The sequence below is a fragment of the Medicago sativa genome, chromosome 4 (assembly GCF_051527215.1).
Source record: "Medicago sativa cultivar Bolivia chromosome 4, Bolivia_mono, whole genome shotgun sequence".
In the NCBI taxonomy this organism is placed as follows: domain Eukaryota; kingdom Viridiplantae; phylum Streptophyta; class Magnoliopsida; order Fabales; family Fabaceae; genus Medicago; species Medicago sativa.
Window position 1 is genome coordinate 7,190,675 of NC_140752.1, and position 21,764 is coordinate 7,212,438.

General features: G+C 32.9%; 1 protein-coding gene across 1 annotated transcript; it reads right to left on the minus strand.

Moving 5' to 3' along the window:
• Positions 1 to 2,660: 2,660 nt before the first annotated feature.
• Positions 2,661 to 7,283, minus strand: LOC146925898 (transcription factor bHLH18-like). Its single transcript, XM_085758307.1, has 4 exons — positions 7,043 to 7,283; positions 6,458 to 6,958; positions 3,588 to 3,965; positions 2,661 to 3,027 (listed from the first exon to the last, which is right to left on the minus strand). Exons 1-4 carry the CDS (start codon positions 7,076 to 7,078, stop codon positions 2,944 to 2,946), a joined length of 999 nt encoding a protein of 332 aa, XP_085614433.1. The 5' UTR covers positions 7,079 to 7,283; the 3' UTR covers positions 2,661 to 2,943.
• Positions 7,284 to 21,764: the final 14,481 nt, after the last annotated feature.

Here is a 21,764-nt window from a genome sequence, read left to right on the forward strand (position 1 = left end):
TGCTCTTATTCCAAAAGTTGATAGCCCGCAAAGACTCAATGAATTTCGACCTATATCTTTGGTAGGGAGTTTGTATAAAATTCAGGCAACATTGTTAGCAAATAGATTGAGAATGGTGATTGGTAGTTTTGTTTCTGAGTCACAGTCAACCTTTGTGCACAGTAGACAAATTCTTGATGGTATTCTAATAGCTAATGAGGTGGTGGACGAGGCCCGCAGATGTAAGAAGGATCTTATGCTTTTTAAGGTCGATTTTGAAAAGGCTTATGACTCTGTTGACTGGGGTTATTTGGATTCCGTAATGGAACGCATGTCTTTCCCTACATTACGGAGGAAGTGGATTAGAGAGCGTGTTAGTACAGCCACCACATCTGTGCTTGTTAATGGAAGTCCTACATAAGAGTTTTCTTTACATAGGGGCCTTCGACAAGGGGTTCCTCTCTCTCTCTCTCTCTCTCTCTCTCTCTCTCTCCCCTTTCTTGTTCTTGATAGCGGCTGGTCTTAACATTTTGATGAAATCCATGGTTGATTCTCATTTGTTTGAAGGTTATATTGTCGAGATGGCTGGCCCAGTGGTTGTGTCTCATCTCTAGTTTGCGGACGACACGTTGTTGTCAGGGGTAAAAAGTTGGGCAAATGTTCGGGCCCTTCGTGCAGCTCTCCTTATTTTTGAGGCTATGTCAGGTTTGAAAGTGAATTTTAATAAAAGTATGTTGGTTGGGGTTAACATTCCTGATTCGTGGTTATGTGAAGCGGCGTCAGTGTTGAGTTGTAAAGTGGGAAAGGTTTCTTTTGTGTACTTAGGCTTGCCTATTGGGGGTAATTCGCGACGTCTTAGCATTTGGGACCCTTATTGTGAATCGAATTCAAGCTAGACTGACAAGTTGGAATAGTCGGTTTCTCTCTTTTGGTGGCCGCTTGCTACCCATATCACTTTATTTATTAGGTTTAATTGCAGTTTTGGCTTCCTAAATATCACAATCTTGCGATTTTAGCCCCCTAAGAAAATAGAAAGTCACACATGACACTTCACTTTAAGTGACGTGGGTGCGTATGCATTGACTTGGTCAAAATTGATCTGGTGGGCCAAAAATGTAAAAAGAAATCGCAAGATTGAATATTATCATTTTGAAATTGGTTTAAGTTGCCACTTTATTTGTTATTGCTTTTTATAAAGGACTAAAATCGTAAGATTGTTATACTTCTTTTGACGGAAGATTGTGATACTTAGGGTGTTAAAATTGCAATTAAGCCAAAAGAAATTTGTGGCTTAGATTGAATATTATTATCTTGAAATTATTATCGTTCCTAATCCTTTGTTGGCATATGCCGACATCCATTTCTTTTTTCTTTCTTCTGAGATAGACATCCCTTTCATTTAGCTGAACAATATATTAAATGAAAATATTATTATTGTCTCATATGTTTGGCTTAGCTCTACGGTTCATTTTATTCTCTGATCTTAATTCGGTCCCTGCACGTCGAATCACTCCTAAAAATAGAAAGGCACGTCGAACCACTCCTAAAAATAGAAAGGCACGTGTAATTTTCATGTGAGGTAGACCAATATGTGTCGTTTGTGGTGATTTGGACTTCTAATATGTCGATTGAAATTGTTAATTATTGAGTAGAAATTGAAGAGGTGACATTCACCATCAATATCGTATAACTAGAAGTTAAAATTATTTAACACGTTTGGATCGATAGTTGTAACCAATATTTATTTAATACACATTCCCTCAAAAAAAAAAAAAAATTTAATACACAATGCTGAAGTTGCAAACGACATTATATAGCGATGGTTTAATAATTTGTGTAATATATTTGTCAATTCGTAAAATAATGATACTTTTTTTTTATCTTTTCACTCAAAAGTGTTAATTAGTGAAGTGAAAAGTGTCAAAGCTGAAATTATTGTGATCATTTTATATAAGGACGTATGATTTCAACTAAAAGTATCGGCTAAAATGGACCCCAATTTTATCCACAATAGATTGCATATCTCAATCTCAATCATTGAATCTTAAAACTCCACCAAATATAATAAAACTCCATCAAATTATTTTTTTTTTGACAAGAATAAAACTCCATCAATTAAAACTTCCTCTAAAACATAAATAAATAAGTTAGCAAACATATTCTCACTTAAAAGATTAAGTCAGACTCACTCTCATTTGTTTATTTTGTTTATTTTCCTGGAAATGATGAAAACTATTGTTTATTTTCTTGAAATTGTACAATTGAAGAGCTATAAAGATCCACAATTTCTTTCAAACCTGGTCCAATATCTAGTCGATTAATTTTGGACCCACGAACAATCTTGCTTGTTTGTACCCAAAAAAAAATATTGCTTGTTTGTCTTTGTTTGTGATTCATGTCTCATGATAACTTGGTAGAAAGAATATTCCTTTTCAGATAATAACAAAATGTTCTGAGAAATTGCTTGTTTCTCTCCGGTTTTCACACTATAGAAAACTGGCGAGAAAAACCCAGGAGGAGATCCATTCCCACATCCGGAAATGGATCCTCTGCAGTGACTGCAGAGTCCAGTAAAATCTCAGCCTTTAAAAAAAAATTAATGCTTAAAAATATAAATGTTGAGAACTTAAAATTAGGAGAGATAATACATTTAATAGTGTAGATTTCACACTGTAGAAAACTGGAGAGAAAAACACAAGAGGAGATCCATTCCCCTAAACATCGTACTTTTTTGTTTATGGACTGTCTAGGACAGTAATAAAGTACGATGTTAAATACACTCGTCAATTAATTAAGGATTAACCCTCAATGTCATTAGGAAACATTGTCCCTTCTTCACATATATTATTAGAAGATCAACAATGAACCAAACTAAATTAACACTAAAAAAGAGCCTATAATTCAAAACATGAAATTCCACACAATAGAACTTGTTTTTTATTCGATACACTAGTACAGATCACTTTAGCATCTTCTTTGAGGTTTCAAGAGCACTTGTCTAATGCTTTTCACTAGATCATTCACTGTCACTTTGCACCCATCTCCCATCTGCAATATAAAGTAATATATATTTCAATTCAACACTTCAGTTTGTTGTCATCTTATACAATCAATAATTAAATATGAAAGTAATTAAACTTTTCATTTTATAGAAAGCAAATATATCTCCATATCTCAAAAAAAATTGAGCTCCATATTTTTCTCAACCATACTTTGATAAGTGCTAAATCATCACTAAAAAATTACTCAAAATTCTAATTTAGGACTATCGACGACACATAGCCGTTTTTATACGTAAAATAGCGATCTGATTGATGATAGTTAAAAAACGAAAAAATATATAATTTGAATTTTGAGATGTCTATTTATTTTTCCTTTTTCTTTTTCAAATTGACATCAATAGAGTCACTATATCAACCATAAAAACAATGATGATCGTGAATATTTTACTTCTAAAACAAAATATTTTCAATCAATTAAGTTTCAAATATTGCCCTACAATGGACCGTCAATCAATGCGATCCATCTTAGAATTTGAGGAATTCGATATTTAATTTTTTTTCTTCCAACTCATCAAGAACATGAATATACACTTTACTGATGCTTACCCGAGCAATTATAGTGATGGAAATAGTTGATTTCCCAAATGGCAAGACACTGCTACCAGTGACAAACAGTTGAAGATTTTCAATATGGTTAAGTAATTTGAGCTCAATTCCATTTTGTTTCTCACAATGGATTTCAATAAGCACTTCCTTTCCCATGACTCTTGCTTCAATATCTGGAAGGATACTATGGTTACAATCATCATCACAACTTGTTTCACTAGAATTTGTGTCTTCATTAATTCCACATGAATTTTGTGATTTGTTGAGGGTCATTGATGTGACCCCAACATTTTCTTCTTGTTTCTCTAGCTTCTCAACACGTTCTTTAAGCTGTTTCACATAATCAATTCCTGCTTGAAGTATTGAAGCTTTGTCTGTCTATAAAGAAGAAATCGTAAAATTTTAGATCATTTCGTCAAAAAAAAATTGATACAAAAGAGGGAAAAGCCTAAGAGAAAAGAAATGAAATTAAACTGATATTCTTAACCATATAGTTGATTTGCACATGTCAATCGATTTTCAATAGCTTTTTAATACGATGAACTAAAATAAGGATATTTCCATTAAACTTGAAATTGACATTGCGCTAATTTACTAGTATTATAATATTTCTTCAAATAACTAAGGGAATGAAGTTAATCGTTAATAAACTCTACCGAATGATGACTTGTTCGAAATAATTTTAGTTCGATTTCTGAGTTTAACACCAAAAATTCTACAGCTTCCCTCTAATACAGTTAAAACCCTATAAATTAATAATGTCAGGACCGGAGAAATTTATTAATTTACAGAGTTATTAATTTATCGATAAATTAATAATTATTAATTTAAAGAGTTTTTAAGTAATTATAATGTACATACCAAACAAAAAGACAAATTAGTCTATGCCTCTTAGAATTACGTTGCAGCGAACCTTGTGACTCAACGTAAATTAGTAACTGCTGTGTTCATATGCATTGGAAATCAATAATGACTTTTGAAGTACAGTAAATGTAAACAAGAGGAACAAATGTGTTCAATGTATTCTTAATATATTTTTTTTTTCAGTTTCTATGAATTATTAATTTATGATTTTCTTGGGACCGAAAATTATAAAGGGATCTCTCGAAAGATTATTATCTTATTATTTTATCGAGTTTTTCAATTTTTTACATTGGCCCAAGTCGGGACCGGACAAATTTATTATTTTCGAGAGTTTATTAATTTACCGAGTATTAATTCAAAGAGTTTCTACTGTATATCACTTTGGCCTTTATTTCTTTATTAATCAGATATCTTTTATGCGCAATTAAAAAAAATTAATATCACTATAAAACCAGAATAAGTGACAAACCTCACCTCAAGCTATTTAACGTCACTGCATTCTTGAAAGGGATTCAAACCCAAGATTTTTTATTTAGTTGAAAGAGATTGTTTATGATATTATTTAAATTTTTTGAATAACTCTTTATTTATTTTGTTTTGTCCACATGTGATTTTAACAATACAACAACCACATTTATATATATAAAAAAAGGTACAATCACGTGGTTTATGATGGGCGGGGTACCAAAAAGTTAATGCATCTTTTTAAATTTTTGGTACAAAAAGTCATCATATATAAGATACTCCCTCCGTCCCAATTTAATTGACACAATTTTGTTTTTCACACATATTAAGAAAAATGTATAAATAAAGGGGAAAGTGGAATATATTGTATTGGGAATGATAAAAGTAGTATTATTTAGTGTTATATTGTATTGGGAATGATGAAAGTTGTATTGAAAATTGAAACGGGTCAGTTATTTTGGGACACTTTTTTTTAAAAAATGGGTCAGTTATTCCAGGACGGAGGGAGTAATAGGACATGGTAATCAGTACTTCTTCTGAGTTTAATCATACTGACGTATATACGATATGACTGAAGGATCCAGTGGAGTATCATTGTTATCAGTCTTCCTTTTCATGATTATCAAAATCATAATTTTTTGTTTATGTTGAATTAATTAATATTTTTTTTATAGAAAATGTATATAAAAAATAAAGTAATTTAACTTATATTTCAAAAGATTAAATATTATAAGTATTAAACTTGTATGTGTTTACGAAATAGGACGGATACTCTTTGTTCGGGTGGGTGCAGAAACATCGATCATATTTTTCTGAGTTGTTTGGTCTTCGATGGATTATGGTATTTTATTGATCAAAGATTAGGGATTCAATAGTCTTTTCTTTGCGTATCTCTGAGCAAGTTCTCCAATTTGGCAATTTAAGAGGGTACTCGATGAAACTTCAGTCTAGTTTACATCCAATTTGGCTAGTTATTGTGTAGATTATTTGAAAGGAAAAAAATGCTCGAATTTTTAAGAATAAACAGGTTGCGACTCATCATCTTCTTGACAAAGTAAAACTTTTAACATTCTCATTGTTAAAAGCGAAATATATTGTTTTGTCTTTTGATCTTTAGTTGTGGTGGCATAGCCCTATCGCTTGTATGAGTTTTGTTACCTACACTTGATCTTATCTTGATTCTTTAATCTCATTTCAAGCACCCTATGTGTTGCTTACGGGGCATTAACGGTTAATATATTTCATTTTTGGCTTCTTAAAAAAAATAACACAACATTCAAAAACACAAAGCATATGATATGATTATGTAAATTCGATTGTAGTAAAATCTAATTAGATAGTTATATAAAAAAGTTTACGATATGATTTCATAGACTTTGAACTATGATTAATTCCAACATCTTATATGTTACCATTTTTTTATATATATTATAATAGAAAAATATGATCAAAATATGTTATATGAATGCTGCATCCGATGAAACTAATTATTTAATATGAGATGGAGGTAGTATAATTTATTAGGGTAGTTACCAATTTACCTTGCTCAAGCCAGGAATAGTAGCTGAAAGTGCAATGAATTTCTCGGACAATTCTTGTCTCCGTTTTCTCTCTGCCATTATATGATCAATACACTGTGAACTGCTTCTACCTTTCTTAGCTCCATTGATTTGTTGATTAGTTTTCACTTCAGCTTTTTGAGTACTTTCACGGCTACGTTTATTCCTAGAACTCAAATTAACACAAGGTTCTGGTGTAGCTGGTATCATAGTTGAATTGTCAAAAGACAAAATGTATGTCTTTGGAGAAGAACCTTTACGAGGAACCTTTTTTGATTTCAAACCATGTTGTTGTTCTTGTTCTTGTTCTTGTGGTTGATGTTGTTGAGACACAATTGAGTTTGAACTGTTACTTTTAACCATGTTACCAACAACATCAAAACTTTCTGGTGTTTGTAACAAAATCTCTCTAAGAAAATCATCATCGTCAGTGTTAAGGTTGTTACAATCATCTATGAAATAATCATCACCGCAATCCAATTCCTACAACACACAAAATTATATACAGTGTGACAAATAATTAAAATATCTATGCATAATAGATAATGAAAATAATAATATTTTTACCATGTCAAGATGAAAATTTCCCAATGACTCCTCCATTGGAAAATTGAATTGAGCTAACTTGAGCAAAGTTTTGTGTTTGTGTTGTGATGTTTTTTATTTGCACAAGAGGAATAATAATGATAGATATATAGAGTGTAAATGACTATGGGTACTATAAATAAATGTTAGATGTGAAATTGATGGGGACAATGATATTACTCCTCCATTGGATCAATGTTTTGGAATGGGACCATGTGTGAATGATCAGTTTGAGGGACATCTATGAGACCCATAGGTGATAGAGGGAAAGGCCGACCTAGACAAGCTGTATTCACACTGAATTATCATCACTTTGTTTCACTGAATTATGCAAAAATACAAGTGGTGGAGAATCACCTTTTTTGACCAAACAGTCACATTTTTCACCTTGTGAAATTAAATTAGATTAAACTTTTTATGTTTTAGCACCTGTTTTAAATTAGATTAAATTAACCAAGACATTTGCTTTGAGCCTCCAAAAATATAATTTTTTTAATGGGAGATGTTAATAGACTAAACATAAAAATTTCGTATTAAAAATTGTGTTAATTTAATTTTCAAATAGACAAATACTTTATCTGAATTAATTCTTATCAATAAATACTTGCTATTTTTAAAATTTTAAACATGTGCCTTGTCTTGAGGGCACAAATTAGACTTTTTTATTTGGTAAAAATATTGATGTTCTACTTTTTCAAAATTAAAATTAATAAACAAGACCTCACTCTAAAATTTGGCTTAGATCCCAAAATGTGGTGGGTCAGCCGTTAAACCAAAAGAAACATACAATTAAAAATACCGCAAATATAGAGATTTGCTAAAACACACCCACTAGTTTTTATGTGGGAGTGTTTTAGCAAGCTACACCTAAGGGTACATTTAACCACCTTTTGGTTATTCACTTGCTAAACTACTCATTCTAAAAGTTAAGTGGGTGTATTCTAGCAAATGCATATAGGAGTTGCTAACATACACCCACTTGTTTTTTTAGAAGGTGTGTTATAGCAACATACACCTCAAGGTGTATTATATATATATATATATATATATATATATATATATATATATATATATATATATATATATATATATATATATATGCTCAAGGCTTTTACCACTTGAATGAGGCAACAATATATCTTTAGACTCAACCATGAAACAAGCAACAAATAAGACTTAACCGATGTCAAGACAGAATGAAAAAATTTCATCTATTCCCTCCGGTCACTATTATAAGTAAAAGAAAAAAAATCATTTATTAGGTTTATTGAATAAATGATATATGTTGTCTATAATATAGAACATTTATTAAATAAATAAATCTAAAATGTAGTTTTATGCTTATAATAGTAACCGGATGAACTATTAGATTTAAAGAAAACTCTCAAATTATTGGTGGCAATCCTAAACCTAATTCAATATTAAGACATGGTATTCAGATTACACAAGACTTTGTATGAATTGAAGTAAGCTCCAAGAGCATGGAACAAAAGGATGGACAACTTTCTAGTTCAACAAAAATTTATCAAATGCAAAGCTGAATATGGTGTGTGTGTGTGTGTGTGAAGAATAAAATAGGTAACGATCTGATAGTTATCTATTTATATGTTAATAACTTAGTGGTAACTAGAAGCAACATAGCAGAGATAGAAAAATTCAAAAGACAAATGATGAGAGAATTTGAGATGACTGATTTGGGAAAGTTAACATATTTTCTTGGAATGGAATTCACTAAAATTTCATAAGGTTTAGTGATGCACTAGAAGAAATATGCTACAAATATTCTAAAGAGATTCAACATGATGGGCTTCAATCCTGCATCTACACCATCTGAAGTGAATCTTAAGATTGTAAAGAATAAAGATGATAATCTAGTTGACCGTACATTGATCAAACAAATTATAGGATCTTGGTATATCTGTGTAATAGCAGGCCATATATAATTTATCATGTTGGTAAAGTCTGCAGGTTTAAGAGTGAACTTAGAAGCTCTCATTTTCTTAAGGCTAAAAGAGTTATGAGAAACATCAAGGGAATTTTGGATTATGGCTTACTGTTTCCTGCAAATGTCAATGGAGCTGTTGTGAACGTGATGACATGTCATCTTACACTATTCTTAGCATGTTTTTCAGCCATTTTAAGTAGGTTTTACATCAAGAATAGAGGAGTATCATAGCAATTGCTTATAATTTTGGGACATTTGTAATGTTTTCTATATTTGAGTCATGTAATTATATTATTCCCGAACCATAACAATTCAAGGGTGTTTTGATGTAATTCACAAAGAAATCATGCAAATCGGCAAAGCAAGACATCCGAAGACTTGTGAAAACATTGGGAAGATCAAGAATGAAGATTCAAGAGGCCTCATAAGACATTAAAGAGGCAAAAAAATATGTTCCCAGGTCCCAAGACATCAAGCAAACACCCACAAGAATGGAGAAACGAAGATTTTTGCATCGAAACGCACTCTCATGCACCCCGAGCATAGGCTGTGCTCCCTAAGCACCACTGAAAATGGGTCAGATCTGATTTTTGCTACTTTTAAGTCGAAAAGCCCAGTTTTTTAGCCCAACTTCAGGTGGAAACACTCCCTATAAATACCAAGTCTTTCATTCATAATTTCTCATTCAGAACGAAGCAGTTTAAGAGGAAGGGAAGCACTAAGAGCTTTCAGGGAGAAGTTTCTCTCTCCTCACTCCAAGTCTCTAGGGTATTTTTTTTTCTTTTGCAATTTGTCTTTAGTTACCATGAATAACTAAATTTTTTTAGGCTAGGGTTCTAAGACGAACCTCTATTTTGTTTGTTGGATATTTATTTAATTTAAAGTCTTTATTCAGTTATTTCTGGAATGCTATTTAATTTTATTGTAGTGCGTAAGATTTGTCTCCTCTGGAGCATAATCCTGATAATTAGTCACTTAGGGAGATGACATACCTAATATTGGTTTATACATGTCTATTCAGGAAGTAATTAGTTAGTAAATAGGGAAACAAGCCATTGAGCAGAACACTGAGAGAAAGGTACTTAGAGAGGTGACATACCTAATATTGGTGCATACCTGCCAAAATCAGGAAGTAATTAGTTAGTAATTAAGGAAAGTGCTGAATTCATGACTTAAATGAGCTCAATAACTCCATTCTCCTCACACCTTGGTAAGGTAAACTCTGATAGAGCTGCCCGTTTGTAGAACTACCGAGAGAGAAAGTGTGCTTTGTACTTCTAAGATTCAATAGGAGAAGGAACCCTTAGGTTACTTTGAATTTAGGAACCCTATTATCCGTCATTGTTTCAAATACCTCTAAGAAAGTAATAACCTATACATAAAGCTTCGAGCGTAAGTGTACCTCTCTCTCTCTAAGCACTGAAACTCATAGGCACTTCTGTGTAATTGTTGCAAATGACAGCTGGAGGGAAAGAACCCATATTTCTGAGAGAGTAAGACTCCACACATACTGTTATGTGTGATCAGCAGGGGCAACATGATAGTTGATAGGTAGTAAAGACCAACGAACTCATCACTTGAATAGTCCCCCGTTAAATACTAAAATAGACTTGACTGTTACTTAATTCCAACAAATAAATAGAGGGGGTTTGAAGAATCCTAACGCTGCTAACATTCTGCAATCAAAATAGGTAAACTTTGCTCTGTTGCAAACAGATTAAATTGCAAAACTCTATACCCTTATCTTTTATTTATTTTTATTGTTCCTAAATAAGTAAATCGAATTGTTTGGTTGAAACGACAATCCATGTGGATACAATACTCTACTTATCATTTTATTAGTTGGCAAACGATTTGGTACACTTACCTAAATCCGACCATCAGAACCTAATTGCTTATTCAGATGCAGATCGGTGTGGAGATAAGCAAGACAGAAAAAGCACTTCTGGATACATGTATAAGTTCATGAAGGCTCCAGTATCATGGTGTACCAAGAAACAACCAGTGGATGCTCTCTCAAACTGTGAATTTTAGTATATAGTAGGTTTCTTAGCAAGCTTATTTCATTTCTCATTGACAACATATCTGCTATATATTTGGCTAAGAATCCAGTATTGCATGGAAGAAGCAAACACATTGAGGCAAGATTTCACTTTATAAGAGAAAATGTGAACGAGAAAAGGCTTAAGGTCAAACATTGTCCTACAGGGGAATATATAACTAATATATTTGCAAAAGTTGTGAAGATTAACAGGTTTGTCAAGTTAAGAAGCATGATTGGAATGATGAAGCTAGAAAACTTGAATTAAGGAAGAATGTTAGTTTTTAATTAAGTTAGTTGATATAATCTAAAGTTAGTTAAGATATAAGGTAGTAAAATAGTTTGTTAGCTAAAGAACACAATAACAAGCGTGACTTTCACACAACACACCCTAAACAACAACCACCCACAACCAAAGATAATCATGAGGCTTAAGTATACAAAGAGGAAATATGGTTTACAACAAACCACCACAAAACTAGGCCATGCATACACATGCCTCAACACCAACCGAAATTTCAAACAAACTCCCCAGAAAAAACCACCCTCCAAAGCCACATCCAACAACAGCAAGGTACAAAATCCAACAAACCAACACACCCATACCAGACTACCCAAAACAACAACTAACATCAAGCTACAAAGACACAAAACTGGGTTGTCAGGAGAGATAGGAAGCCCAAGACAACCCATGACCTGCTAATAGCTCCTCCTCTAGCCACAAATACCCATACCTTATAAGACACTCTTGCGGATTTCAACTCCATTTGTAAAACAAGCAAGTTGGTATTTTTATCTCACTGAATCTCCAATGCCATGATAACACCATAATTTCCTCCACTAAATCATCCAACCTTTTCACCTCATTCTAGAAAATCTTATGATTTTTAGATTGCTATATCATCCAAATTGTTGCGTGACAAATAAGCTATAAGCCTTTGCGAATCCTTTTGTTTCTACCTTCAATACTCCAACATTCCCAATGCACAAACAAGTTAGGAGGCGTGATATAAGATAAAACGAGCCACCTCATTTCCAATTTCTATATAAGCTTTTATATAAGTATGTTGTAAACACTTAAAAAAAAGGTATGATGTAAACATAATTTCATAACTAATGAGAACAACTAGTTTAAAATCACGAGAACGTTCTTTTTTTCTCTCTTAGCAAAACAAATAATTTGCATCACAAGTCAGGGGCGAATGACTTCATTGCAATGGGTTAGCATTGACTACCCCAAAAGAAAAAAAAAATGGAATAGTTAGTATAGTTTTATATGTAGCTACCCCATTAATATAACTATTTGTTTACTTTTATGTTCTTTGTTGTCGTTTCATTAAACATAAGTAAAAATTTTTGTAAATTTATTTTACTTATTGATTAAGTTTAATATATTAGTTTTACAATATATTCACTCTGATCACATTTATAAACAATTTTTATTTTTTTAGATTCGTTAAATAATTGATGCATCTGAAATATAATATAGTCTAGATATATCACTTATTTAATATATCTGAAAAAGTGAAAATTGTTTATAAATATGAAAAAAGGAAGTACTCCCTCCGTCCCTATATGTAAGCACCTTTTTATTGGAGGCAAAGGGTGCTTACATACAGGGACGGAGGGAATATTTAATTTTTCCTTTATGTTTGAACCACTTAGAGCACCCACATCGCCTGCACCTCTGGGTGGTATCACACTACCCAATGCTTTTGTGTCATAATAGCATGGATAATTGACATTGAAATTGAGTAGTTAAACAAGCCATTGTAGTAATGCATTACTACGTTGCTTTTCCTGCATTTGTCTGATTTTGTGCACATTTTGTATTACTTTTGAGTTTTTTTGTAAGATAAGTGGGACCCATTTTAGAGTTTTAGAGGAGTGGTATGAATATTTAGAAAATGTAGTTGAGTGGTTTAAATAATTGGGAAGTGTAAAGTAATATACTCCCTCCGTCCCGCAATAGATGACCCATTTGAAAACGTGCAATTTTGACCTAACTTAGTTTGACCGTATTTTTCTACTAATATACAAAGATAAATATTATCATATAAGATGTCGTTAGATTCGTCTCGATGAGTATTTTCAAAATATCAAATTTTCATAATTTTTTCTAATGTATTATTCAAGATATTTAAGCTCAAAGTTATGCATTGCCATGCGTAATAAGGTCAACTGTGTCAAGTATTATGGGACGGAGGGAGTAATATATTATGTGGGTCCCATTTGTACCACCCATTTGGGTGGCACGGATGTGGGTGCTCTTATAGAAATTGTGCTAGCTTCACGCTGTCACCAGTTATCATTGATGTGCTATCAAGTTTATGCCTAACATGTGTTTCATCTTGATTGCTCCGAACGTCACAGATAAAATTAATGAATTTTGCTCTTCACTCTGCACATTTTGCTCGCGCCCTGCAAGCCTTCCAAATATACCCTTGTTTTAGTTAAGTCACGCAGCGTGACTTAACTAACGCACGTTGTGAACAATGCGCGACTTAAGTCACGCACCACTGGCCTATGCGCGAGTTAACTCACGCACGTTGGCCGGTGGTCTGTCCACAAGAACAGACGTTTTTGTGGACGGTGGTCACATTTTCAACCTTCAATCCACACGTTTTTAACAAACTTTACACGTTTTTTTTTACCACATTTATGGTAGTTACAACCTAGGCTCCCATTTCTACCTATAAATACATCTACATATTTCCATATTTCCTCACACCATCTCACTTTCTCCCCCTCCTCACTCTCTCCCTCTATTTCTCTTCTTTTTTTTTTCTTTTCAATATTCTCTTTGGGGTAAAAAGTGATCAATTTTCGTCGGGGTAAAGTAGTGAGTAGCCGACTTGGGGAAGTAATCGACCCGTGGGATAATTTTAAACCTGTTTTTTTAACCGCATAAACTTTTTACTGTGGGTAAAAAGAACTTCTTGTGGTAAAAAAAACCAGATTTAAATTTAGCCCAAAGGGTTGATGATGTATTTTCCCCAAGAAGGCTGCTCACTATTTTACCCCACGAAGATTGATTACTTTTTACCCCAAGGAAAAAATAAATAGATATAGTGAATAAGTTCAAACTTATTGTATGAATTATTGTAATGTATGAATTATTAATAAAATGAGATATTATTTCAAGTCCCTATATGGAAATAGTTCTCTACTCTTTTGCTCTTGACATGTGTTACTACATTTCAATGTTTTAGAATTTCATGAAGTCACGACATGTGGCACTCTTATATTGTTTTATTCTTATGCATTATTTTAGGAATTATTATAACATTGCATTATTATAACTTTCCGTATTAATTTTTGTAATTAGTCTTTGCAACCATGTGTATCAATTATATTATATTATTATATTATATTATTTGTATTTGTTCTTTAATGCTATTACAAAATGATTATGTAATTTTTTTTTATTTTTACTTATCAATTAATACATTATTTATTTATCTTAAAAAGAATATTTCTAATTCAAATAAAATAAATTGTTAAAGGTTGTATTGTTTTAAATGGTAGTTTTTCAAATTTCAAATTTAAATATTTCTAATTCAAAATCAAACATTTCATATTTTAGAAAACAAATTATTAGTAGATATCAAAATAAATTAAATATTAATGTAATATCTCGCCTGTCAGTATCGGAATATTACCAGTCAATCGTGCCAGAGGATTTAAGTTACGGAAAGATAGTTTGACGGAAATGTTTATTACGTGATGTCAGCTTAATACGGGTTAAGTTTCAGAGTCAGATTTAACACACTTGAGACAAGGGTATAATAGTAATTGCATGAAAGAAGGATATTTATTTGGTGTTGGCCCAAAATATCTCACTTTCTCTTATCCTTTCTCTCTCTAAGTTTTTGGGCAAAGGGTTTCCTCTCCCTTCTCTCTAGAACTCACGCCCTCCTCCTCTCTTTCTCTCCCTCAACCCTTTCCAAAACTTCTTTCTCTCAAAGATTAAGCTTATGTTATGGTACTTCCAAGATCAAGGAACAAGTAGAAGCTTCATATGAGCTTGTTCTTCAAATCTATCATCACAAGGAAAGAATCATGAGTTTAGGGTTTTTGGTGAAGGAAGCTTTGGGTTGGAATAGAGATGAGCAAGCAAGGATCATGGTGCTTAGATTGCAAGAAAGAACAACAAGATTGAATGGTTTGAGCAAGGGAAATAAGTTGACCAAGAGCTAGGGTTTGATGTTAAAGAAGTTAGATGTTGAAGTTTGAAGTTGTGCAAGCTTGTTGTTGCTTGAGGTGAGTTCTTTAGCTAGTTCTCCTACCTTGGGTTGTGCAATTTCTTGTGAGAAAAGCATGATTTATGCTAGTTTATGAGTTAGAAGATTTTAGTACCCCTTTTGCCATTAGTCATTGAAATTATGTTGTTTGTTGTTATGTAATTGTTCCAAGACGTTTTCTATGTATTTTGGGTGGTTTGTGTGCATTGAAAACTCAATTTTGAGGGTTAGAGGTCAAAATCACGAATTCTGCAGGTCTGATACTGAAGAACTTCGCTTAAGCGAGAAAATCTCGCTCAAGCGAAATCAATGTCGAATCAAAACTGTCAATCTCGCTCAAGCGAGAAATTTCGCTTGAAATCTCGCTTAAGCGAGAAATCTCGCTTGGAATTTCGCTCAAGCGAAATGCACAGCACAACACTTTTTTTTGAAAATTTTCTGTGATGCAGTGGTACCGACGAGACCTTTTCTTGTAGATTCTTATAACTTTTAAAAAACCCCTCAAAGTTAAGTACTCATTATGCATTACACCTAAAGATATTGATAATGAAATGCATGAACAACATCAAGAATTTCAATGACGAATAGCACATGAGATGTTATGATATGTTATGCAATAAGCTCGGGTAGTGATGAACTAAGAAGGGGAATGAAAGTAGAGCCTTGACATAGCTTGTCAAGAACTAGAATAGCTTGTCAATAACTAGAATGCTACACATGAACCTTATGTAGGTTAAGACGCGAAATATATTCTCTTCGCACATGATTTAGAATGAGTATGATAAGCCGGTGAATCGATAGCGATCTCTTCACATATGATTAAGTATGAACATGAATGATTAAGACTATGACTTAATGAATGTTGTAGGTGACATGGTAATGGGATAAGCTCCGCAAGGGGGCCCCACATGTCACTGAGTAGTAGGTGTCGTGAGAACGGGATAAGCTCCGCAAGGGGGCCCGCACTTCACTGAGGGAGTCCGGTGTGCTTTAACTAGGTTTTCATCGGTATGTATGGGATTGCACTCGGGGTTACTCCACCCGGGGCTCTCCGTAAAATGAATCAAGATAATGATTGTTTGTTCAACGCTATCATAATGAATGAATGAATATGACTATGTATGATACAATATGAATATGTTATGTTATGATGTTAGCTTTGAGCAAGACGTGCATTAGAGCAGGATATGAATAGAATGAGTTATGAATGTTATGCCGATGACGATCTTAGGTTTCCTTAATCGTCCGGTTTAGGACCGTGTCATGAATATGTTATGTTAAGTCTTGATGCGTATATCATATCTTGAAATAGCGGTTCTAGGATCCCTTTACCGCCATGACACATACGATGATAGTAAAGACCTATGACAAGTAAGATGAACCTATGACGGGTCTAGTATGCACTACCGTCTAGGAAAGCATGACCACACATGTATAATCAACCGCCAGGTTGTATTGTAGACACGTGGTGACCGTAGGTTTTCCCCGTGGTCACCTATAGCCTAGGGTTAGGTGGAACTCACTGAGACATTATGTCTCATCCCAATCCTTATCTGTTTCAGATAAGTAGGATGGATTAGCAAGCTAGTAGCCGAATGGATGTTTCAGCAAATGTTCGTTCGTACCCGCTGCAGGATATTATGGATATGCAAGGACGCATTCATTATACTTTAGAAAAGTTGAGTTGAAATCTTATTGTACGAACGCACATTGTTATGTAAGATATTCATTTGAAGTTTTAACGTTGTAAATTTTAATGTATCCAGTACTAAACTAATGCACACGCTAAACTTTCTAGATACGTTTAGTGTGGGTATTACAATTAATTTGGTTATTTAATAGGAATTCATATTTAATTTTTAAAAAAAAATTCAGTAGATATAAATATTCCAAAAGATTTATTAATTAACATTAAATCGTTTAAATGAATTTTTTTAGTTAAGGTTATTAATATTTTTACTTTTTTCTTAACTTTGAGGTTTTTTCTTTTTTGCGGTTATTTTTGATTTATTTTATTTTTTATATATGAATAATTCAAGTTCAAATATGATTGTCTATGATGCATACAGTTACTGTATCAACGATTCAAAATAAACATAGACACATTTGCTTTAATAATCGACCAATCAAAATGAAGAATAATTTATTTGTCTTAATAACCAAATAAAGTAGTAATTTTTTTGGTAGTGAAATAAAGTAGTAATTAATTTGCGGTTATGAATTCCAAAATAAGAAATGAAATAATAACAAAACTATTAATTTTAATGGAATAGAAAAGCTATCTTTGTATTGGTATTAAAAAGCTTTAAAAACCTGAATAAGTAAATTGATTGACTATGATGAAAATGATTTTCATATCAACTAATCAAATTGAAACATGACTCATTTTTCTTAATAATCAACCAATCAATCAAATTGAAACATCACTCATCTTTATCTTTAGGGAAATGTTACCTTGTGCCCTCAAGGCACAAGTTAAGAAACTAAATATAGAAATATTTTGTTGGAAATTGTGCATTCAATAATTTAGAAATTTAAAATCTTATCTTTTCAAGACAAAATTTATTATTTAATTCCATTTTTAGATTCTTAACATGTGCCCTGAGGGCACAAGTTAACACTACCCTTATCTTTATCTTTATTATAAACATTTGTGATGTAAAAAATTTGAAGTACACGTGTCACTGTATCATTCTAAATCTCATTAATTGCATTAATGGTTATTGAAGTAGCAATAAACGTCACAAGAAAGGGGGGTTTGAATTGTGACCCTTTTAAAAATTATTCCTGGAAGTTAAATAAAAATATATGCTCAAGAAAATCTTGGTTAGTGTTAGTAATAATATAATATTATAATATTAGGACCAGAGGACTCTGGATAATAAAATAAATAAAAGGACCAGAAAGTTCTGGAATAAAAGACTGAAATAAATAAAGCAGTAAAGGACCAGAAAACTCTGGATATATAACTGAAATAAATAAAGCAGTAAAGGACCAGAAAACTCTGGATAATTAACTGAAATAAATAAAACGATAAAGGACCAGAAAACTCTGGATATATATAACTGAAATAAATAAAGCGATAAAGGACCAGAAAGTTCTGGATTATTAAGTGGTAGGTTAATTATTTAATTTTAGTTTTAAGGACCAGAGTACTCTGGAAAATTAATATATTTAATTATAGTTATATGTGACGGCCAGAAATTAAGAGATGAGAGAAGAGAGAGAACACAAGAGATTTATCCTGGTTCGCCTAACCGGCTACGTCCAGTCCCCACACTACGTGTGAGATTATCCACTATAGTATCCTGCTATCAGAAACTTCTGAATAGCACTATAATTTGTTGATCACACCAGATCAGTCCGTTACACTCTGTATTATCGACCTCAGCAGGCTTCTACTAATCTTGATCACACAAGAAAAGTTCTATCTCAAACTATTAAGCCTAATAGACTTGAGATCTAGTTACAATTTGTATGGTGGTGGGTGTTGGTAAAAAAATGGAATCTCAAAAGAGAAAAAGTATCTCACGTGGAGATTTCAAAATAATATCTCAAAGAGATATTTTAAATACAAACTCTCAGGGATATCTAAACTTAGAAGAAAGATATGTGTAGTTTGCTTTGTTGTAAACTCTCAGGGATATCTAAGCTTAATAAGAAAGATATGTGTAGTTTGCTTTGTTGTTGTTGTTGAAGAGCTTGAGAATATTTCTTTTGAATATTCACGTGAATGAGAGAATGGAATTCTTGTGTGTAAGCTCTTGAAGAATTAGCCTTGCCATATGCTTGTATTTATAGAGGCTTGATTTGTGAAGCTCACTTGAAATTATACATGAACATACAGCTGTGAAGCGTGTATGAAAAACAGCCCATGTGCTCTTGCTTTTTGTTGCTTGATGCACAAGTGTTGCAAAAAATGTGTTGTTCCAAGTGAAGAATGTTCTGAAGAACATTCTCTTCTTCCTAGCCATTTGAGACAGCCCACGTGAGGTTGTAATACAGCTGTGCATGAGTTGTAATTGGCTGTGTTTGAATGACAGCATCCTTATCCATATTTGTAGTTTCACCAGAATGTTCTCAAGAACATTCTTTCTTTGTAAAACAGCTTTGTTTCTTCTTTTTCTTTGGCACGTGCTTTTCCATTTCTTTTCAAAGTGCAAAGCCTTTATGTAATCATATGATATTCTATTTATGTCATGTATACCAAGTATCTTCTTTTGGTGAGACATAGAGAATATTTTGCTTCTTGATTTTGTACCAAAAAGTCCATTTATGTCCTTTTGCTTAATTGCTTTGATAAGGACGTTTTTAACTTGTCTTGTGAGCAAAGAACCTTCTTCTTATGTTAAGAACATTCTCATGAAACATTTCTCACAAAATTCATTAGTAGATAACAAGTTAAAAAACAAGTATTAAATGTTTGTAATCTTTAAAACATCAAATAAGGATTTTGTCTTCAACAATCTCCCCCTTTTTGATGATGACAAACATTTATAATTTGTTTTTTTTGATTTTGATATTTAAATATGAGATTTGATAATTTATTTGTGAAATAACTTTATCAATAACTCCCCCTCAATTTTAGCATCCAAGATCTTTTTGAATAAATTGAGAATATATGCAATAATGCACCAAAGTAAATAATGAACCGAAAATATCATTTCATATATAAAGATAATGATACATACTTCAAGTTCACATAAGGTTCATATATCAAAATAGCATAAAGTAGCAAAATGACATAGAAACAAAATATAAAAAGTGCATAATACAGAAGTACATGGAATGTTTTTAATACAAGGCAGCAATAATATTTAAAGCAGCAAGCTAGCAACCTAAAATATATCCTTGTATGCATCATGTGCGCAGCAACACCATTCCAAAAACAAAAATTGTACTTCTAATTATCTCCCCCTTTGTCACATAAAAAAGGAGATAAAGCACCAAGTCTTCAAGCTTCACTTAGAAGGAGAAGATCCATCAGAAGAGGATGAATTAGATGGAACCGGCATAGGAATAGCAGGTGGTGGAGGAAAAGGATTAGTCATAGGTGGTTCAACACCCCATTTGGCACTTAGAGAATTGTACCATTGCCTTAAACATGTATTTTCCATAGAATCATACACAGTATGATTCATGATTCCATGAAATGCTTCAAATAACTTCAAGACATCCTTCCTAATCTTTCTTATTTCCCTTTCAACTCTTGTCTTCTTAGGAGGAGGTTCATCCATGGAAGGAGGGAGAGATGCGCCAGTTAGCACATTGAAAGAAGGAGAAGAGGATTGCATTTTATGATGAGGAGTAGGAGACTCATAAAAAGGTGGATCCATGAAAAACTTATCAATTGATTCAGATCTAAACAAGGCTGAATAATTGTGTTTTGGAGGAGACACATAGAGTGGTGCAGCCACTGACACTTTGTTTGTAGGAGCAATTTCACCAAAGAAACTTTGCATCTCATACAAGTTTTGAAACTTTGGAAAGATGGGATTTTGAGCAAAGTTTTCTAACAACCTAGCATGGTCTTTAGACACAGGAGAACTCTTTCTAAGAGGTTCTAACTCAGGTTGAAGACATTGAAAAAGATGTTCCATAGAAATAGGATTCTTTCTTTTGGTACCTTGAGAGTGTGACACATTTTCAGCAGGTGGAATGTGAATCTCAGGTTCATCTTTCATTTGATGAACATTCTTAGGTCCAAAGGTTGAGAACTTAAAGCTTGAGAGTTCATCATCAAGTGGAACATTGAGTTCTTTAAGAATTTTTGACAAAGCCATTCCATAAGGGAGAGTGCCCTTTTTGCTTGGATTTTTGGCAGCAAGCATCATGTTTTGAATGATGATGTGAGGTAAATTTAGTGGTTCACCTTTAAACATGTGATAGATGAGCAATATGTCATTGTGAGAAATTTGATCATAGCTGCCATTTTTTGGGAGCAAGCTATAATGACACATGTTTGCTAGAATTTTGGTGGTGGGAAGCAAGCTAGAGTATGTGTGGTCTGGTGCATCTGGTTTAAAGATGGTTTTGCACACAGTGTCATAATCTAGACCTAAAGCATCGTACCAATCATCACCAAAAACAATTGTTCCAGAGATAGGAATTTTTAGAATGGTTGAAATTTCATCTAAAGAGATGTGGACTCTAACCCCCTTAATGTTGGAAACAATTAAGTCTTTTTCAGGATAGCATTCAGCCATAAGATAGAAGGCTTGAATGGCCTCTGGGTAGTGTCTTTCCCTAATTTGGAGGAATGGAACCCAACCTAGTTTGTCAGGATATTGTTTGATGAAAATTTCATCTTTTTCTAACTTATCAAAGTCATAGTATCTACCTATACCAATGGGCCTAGAAGACCATTTTTCATAAAATGTAGTGTTCAGGGAAGGATCAATCAGCAGAGGAAACTTAGACTTAGACACAGACAAGTTTCGAGACTTTACCCTTTTGTTGAAACTGACTTCTTTG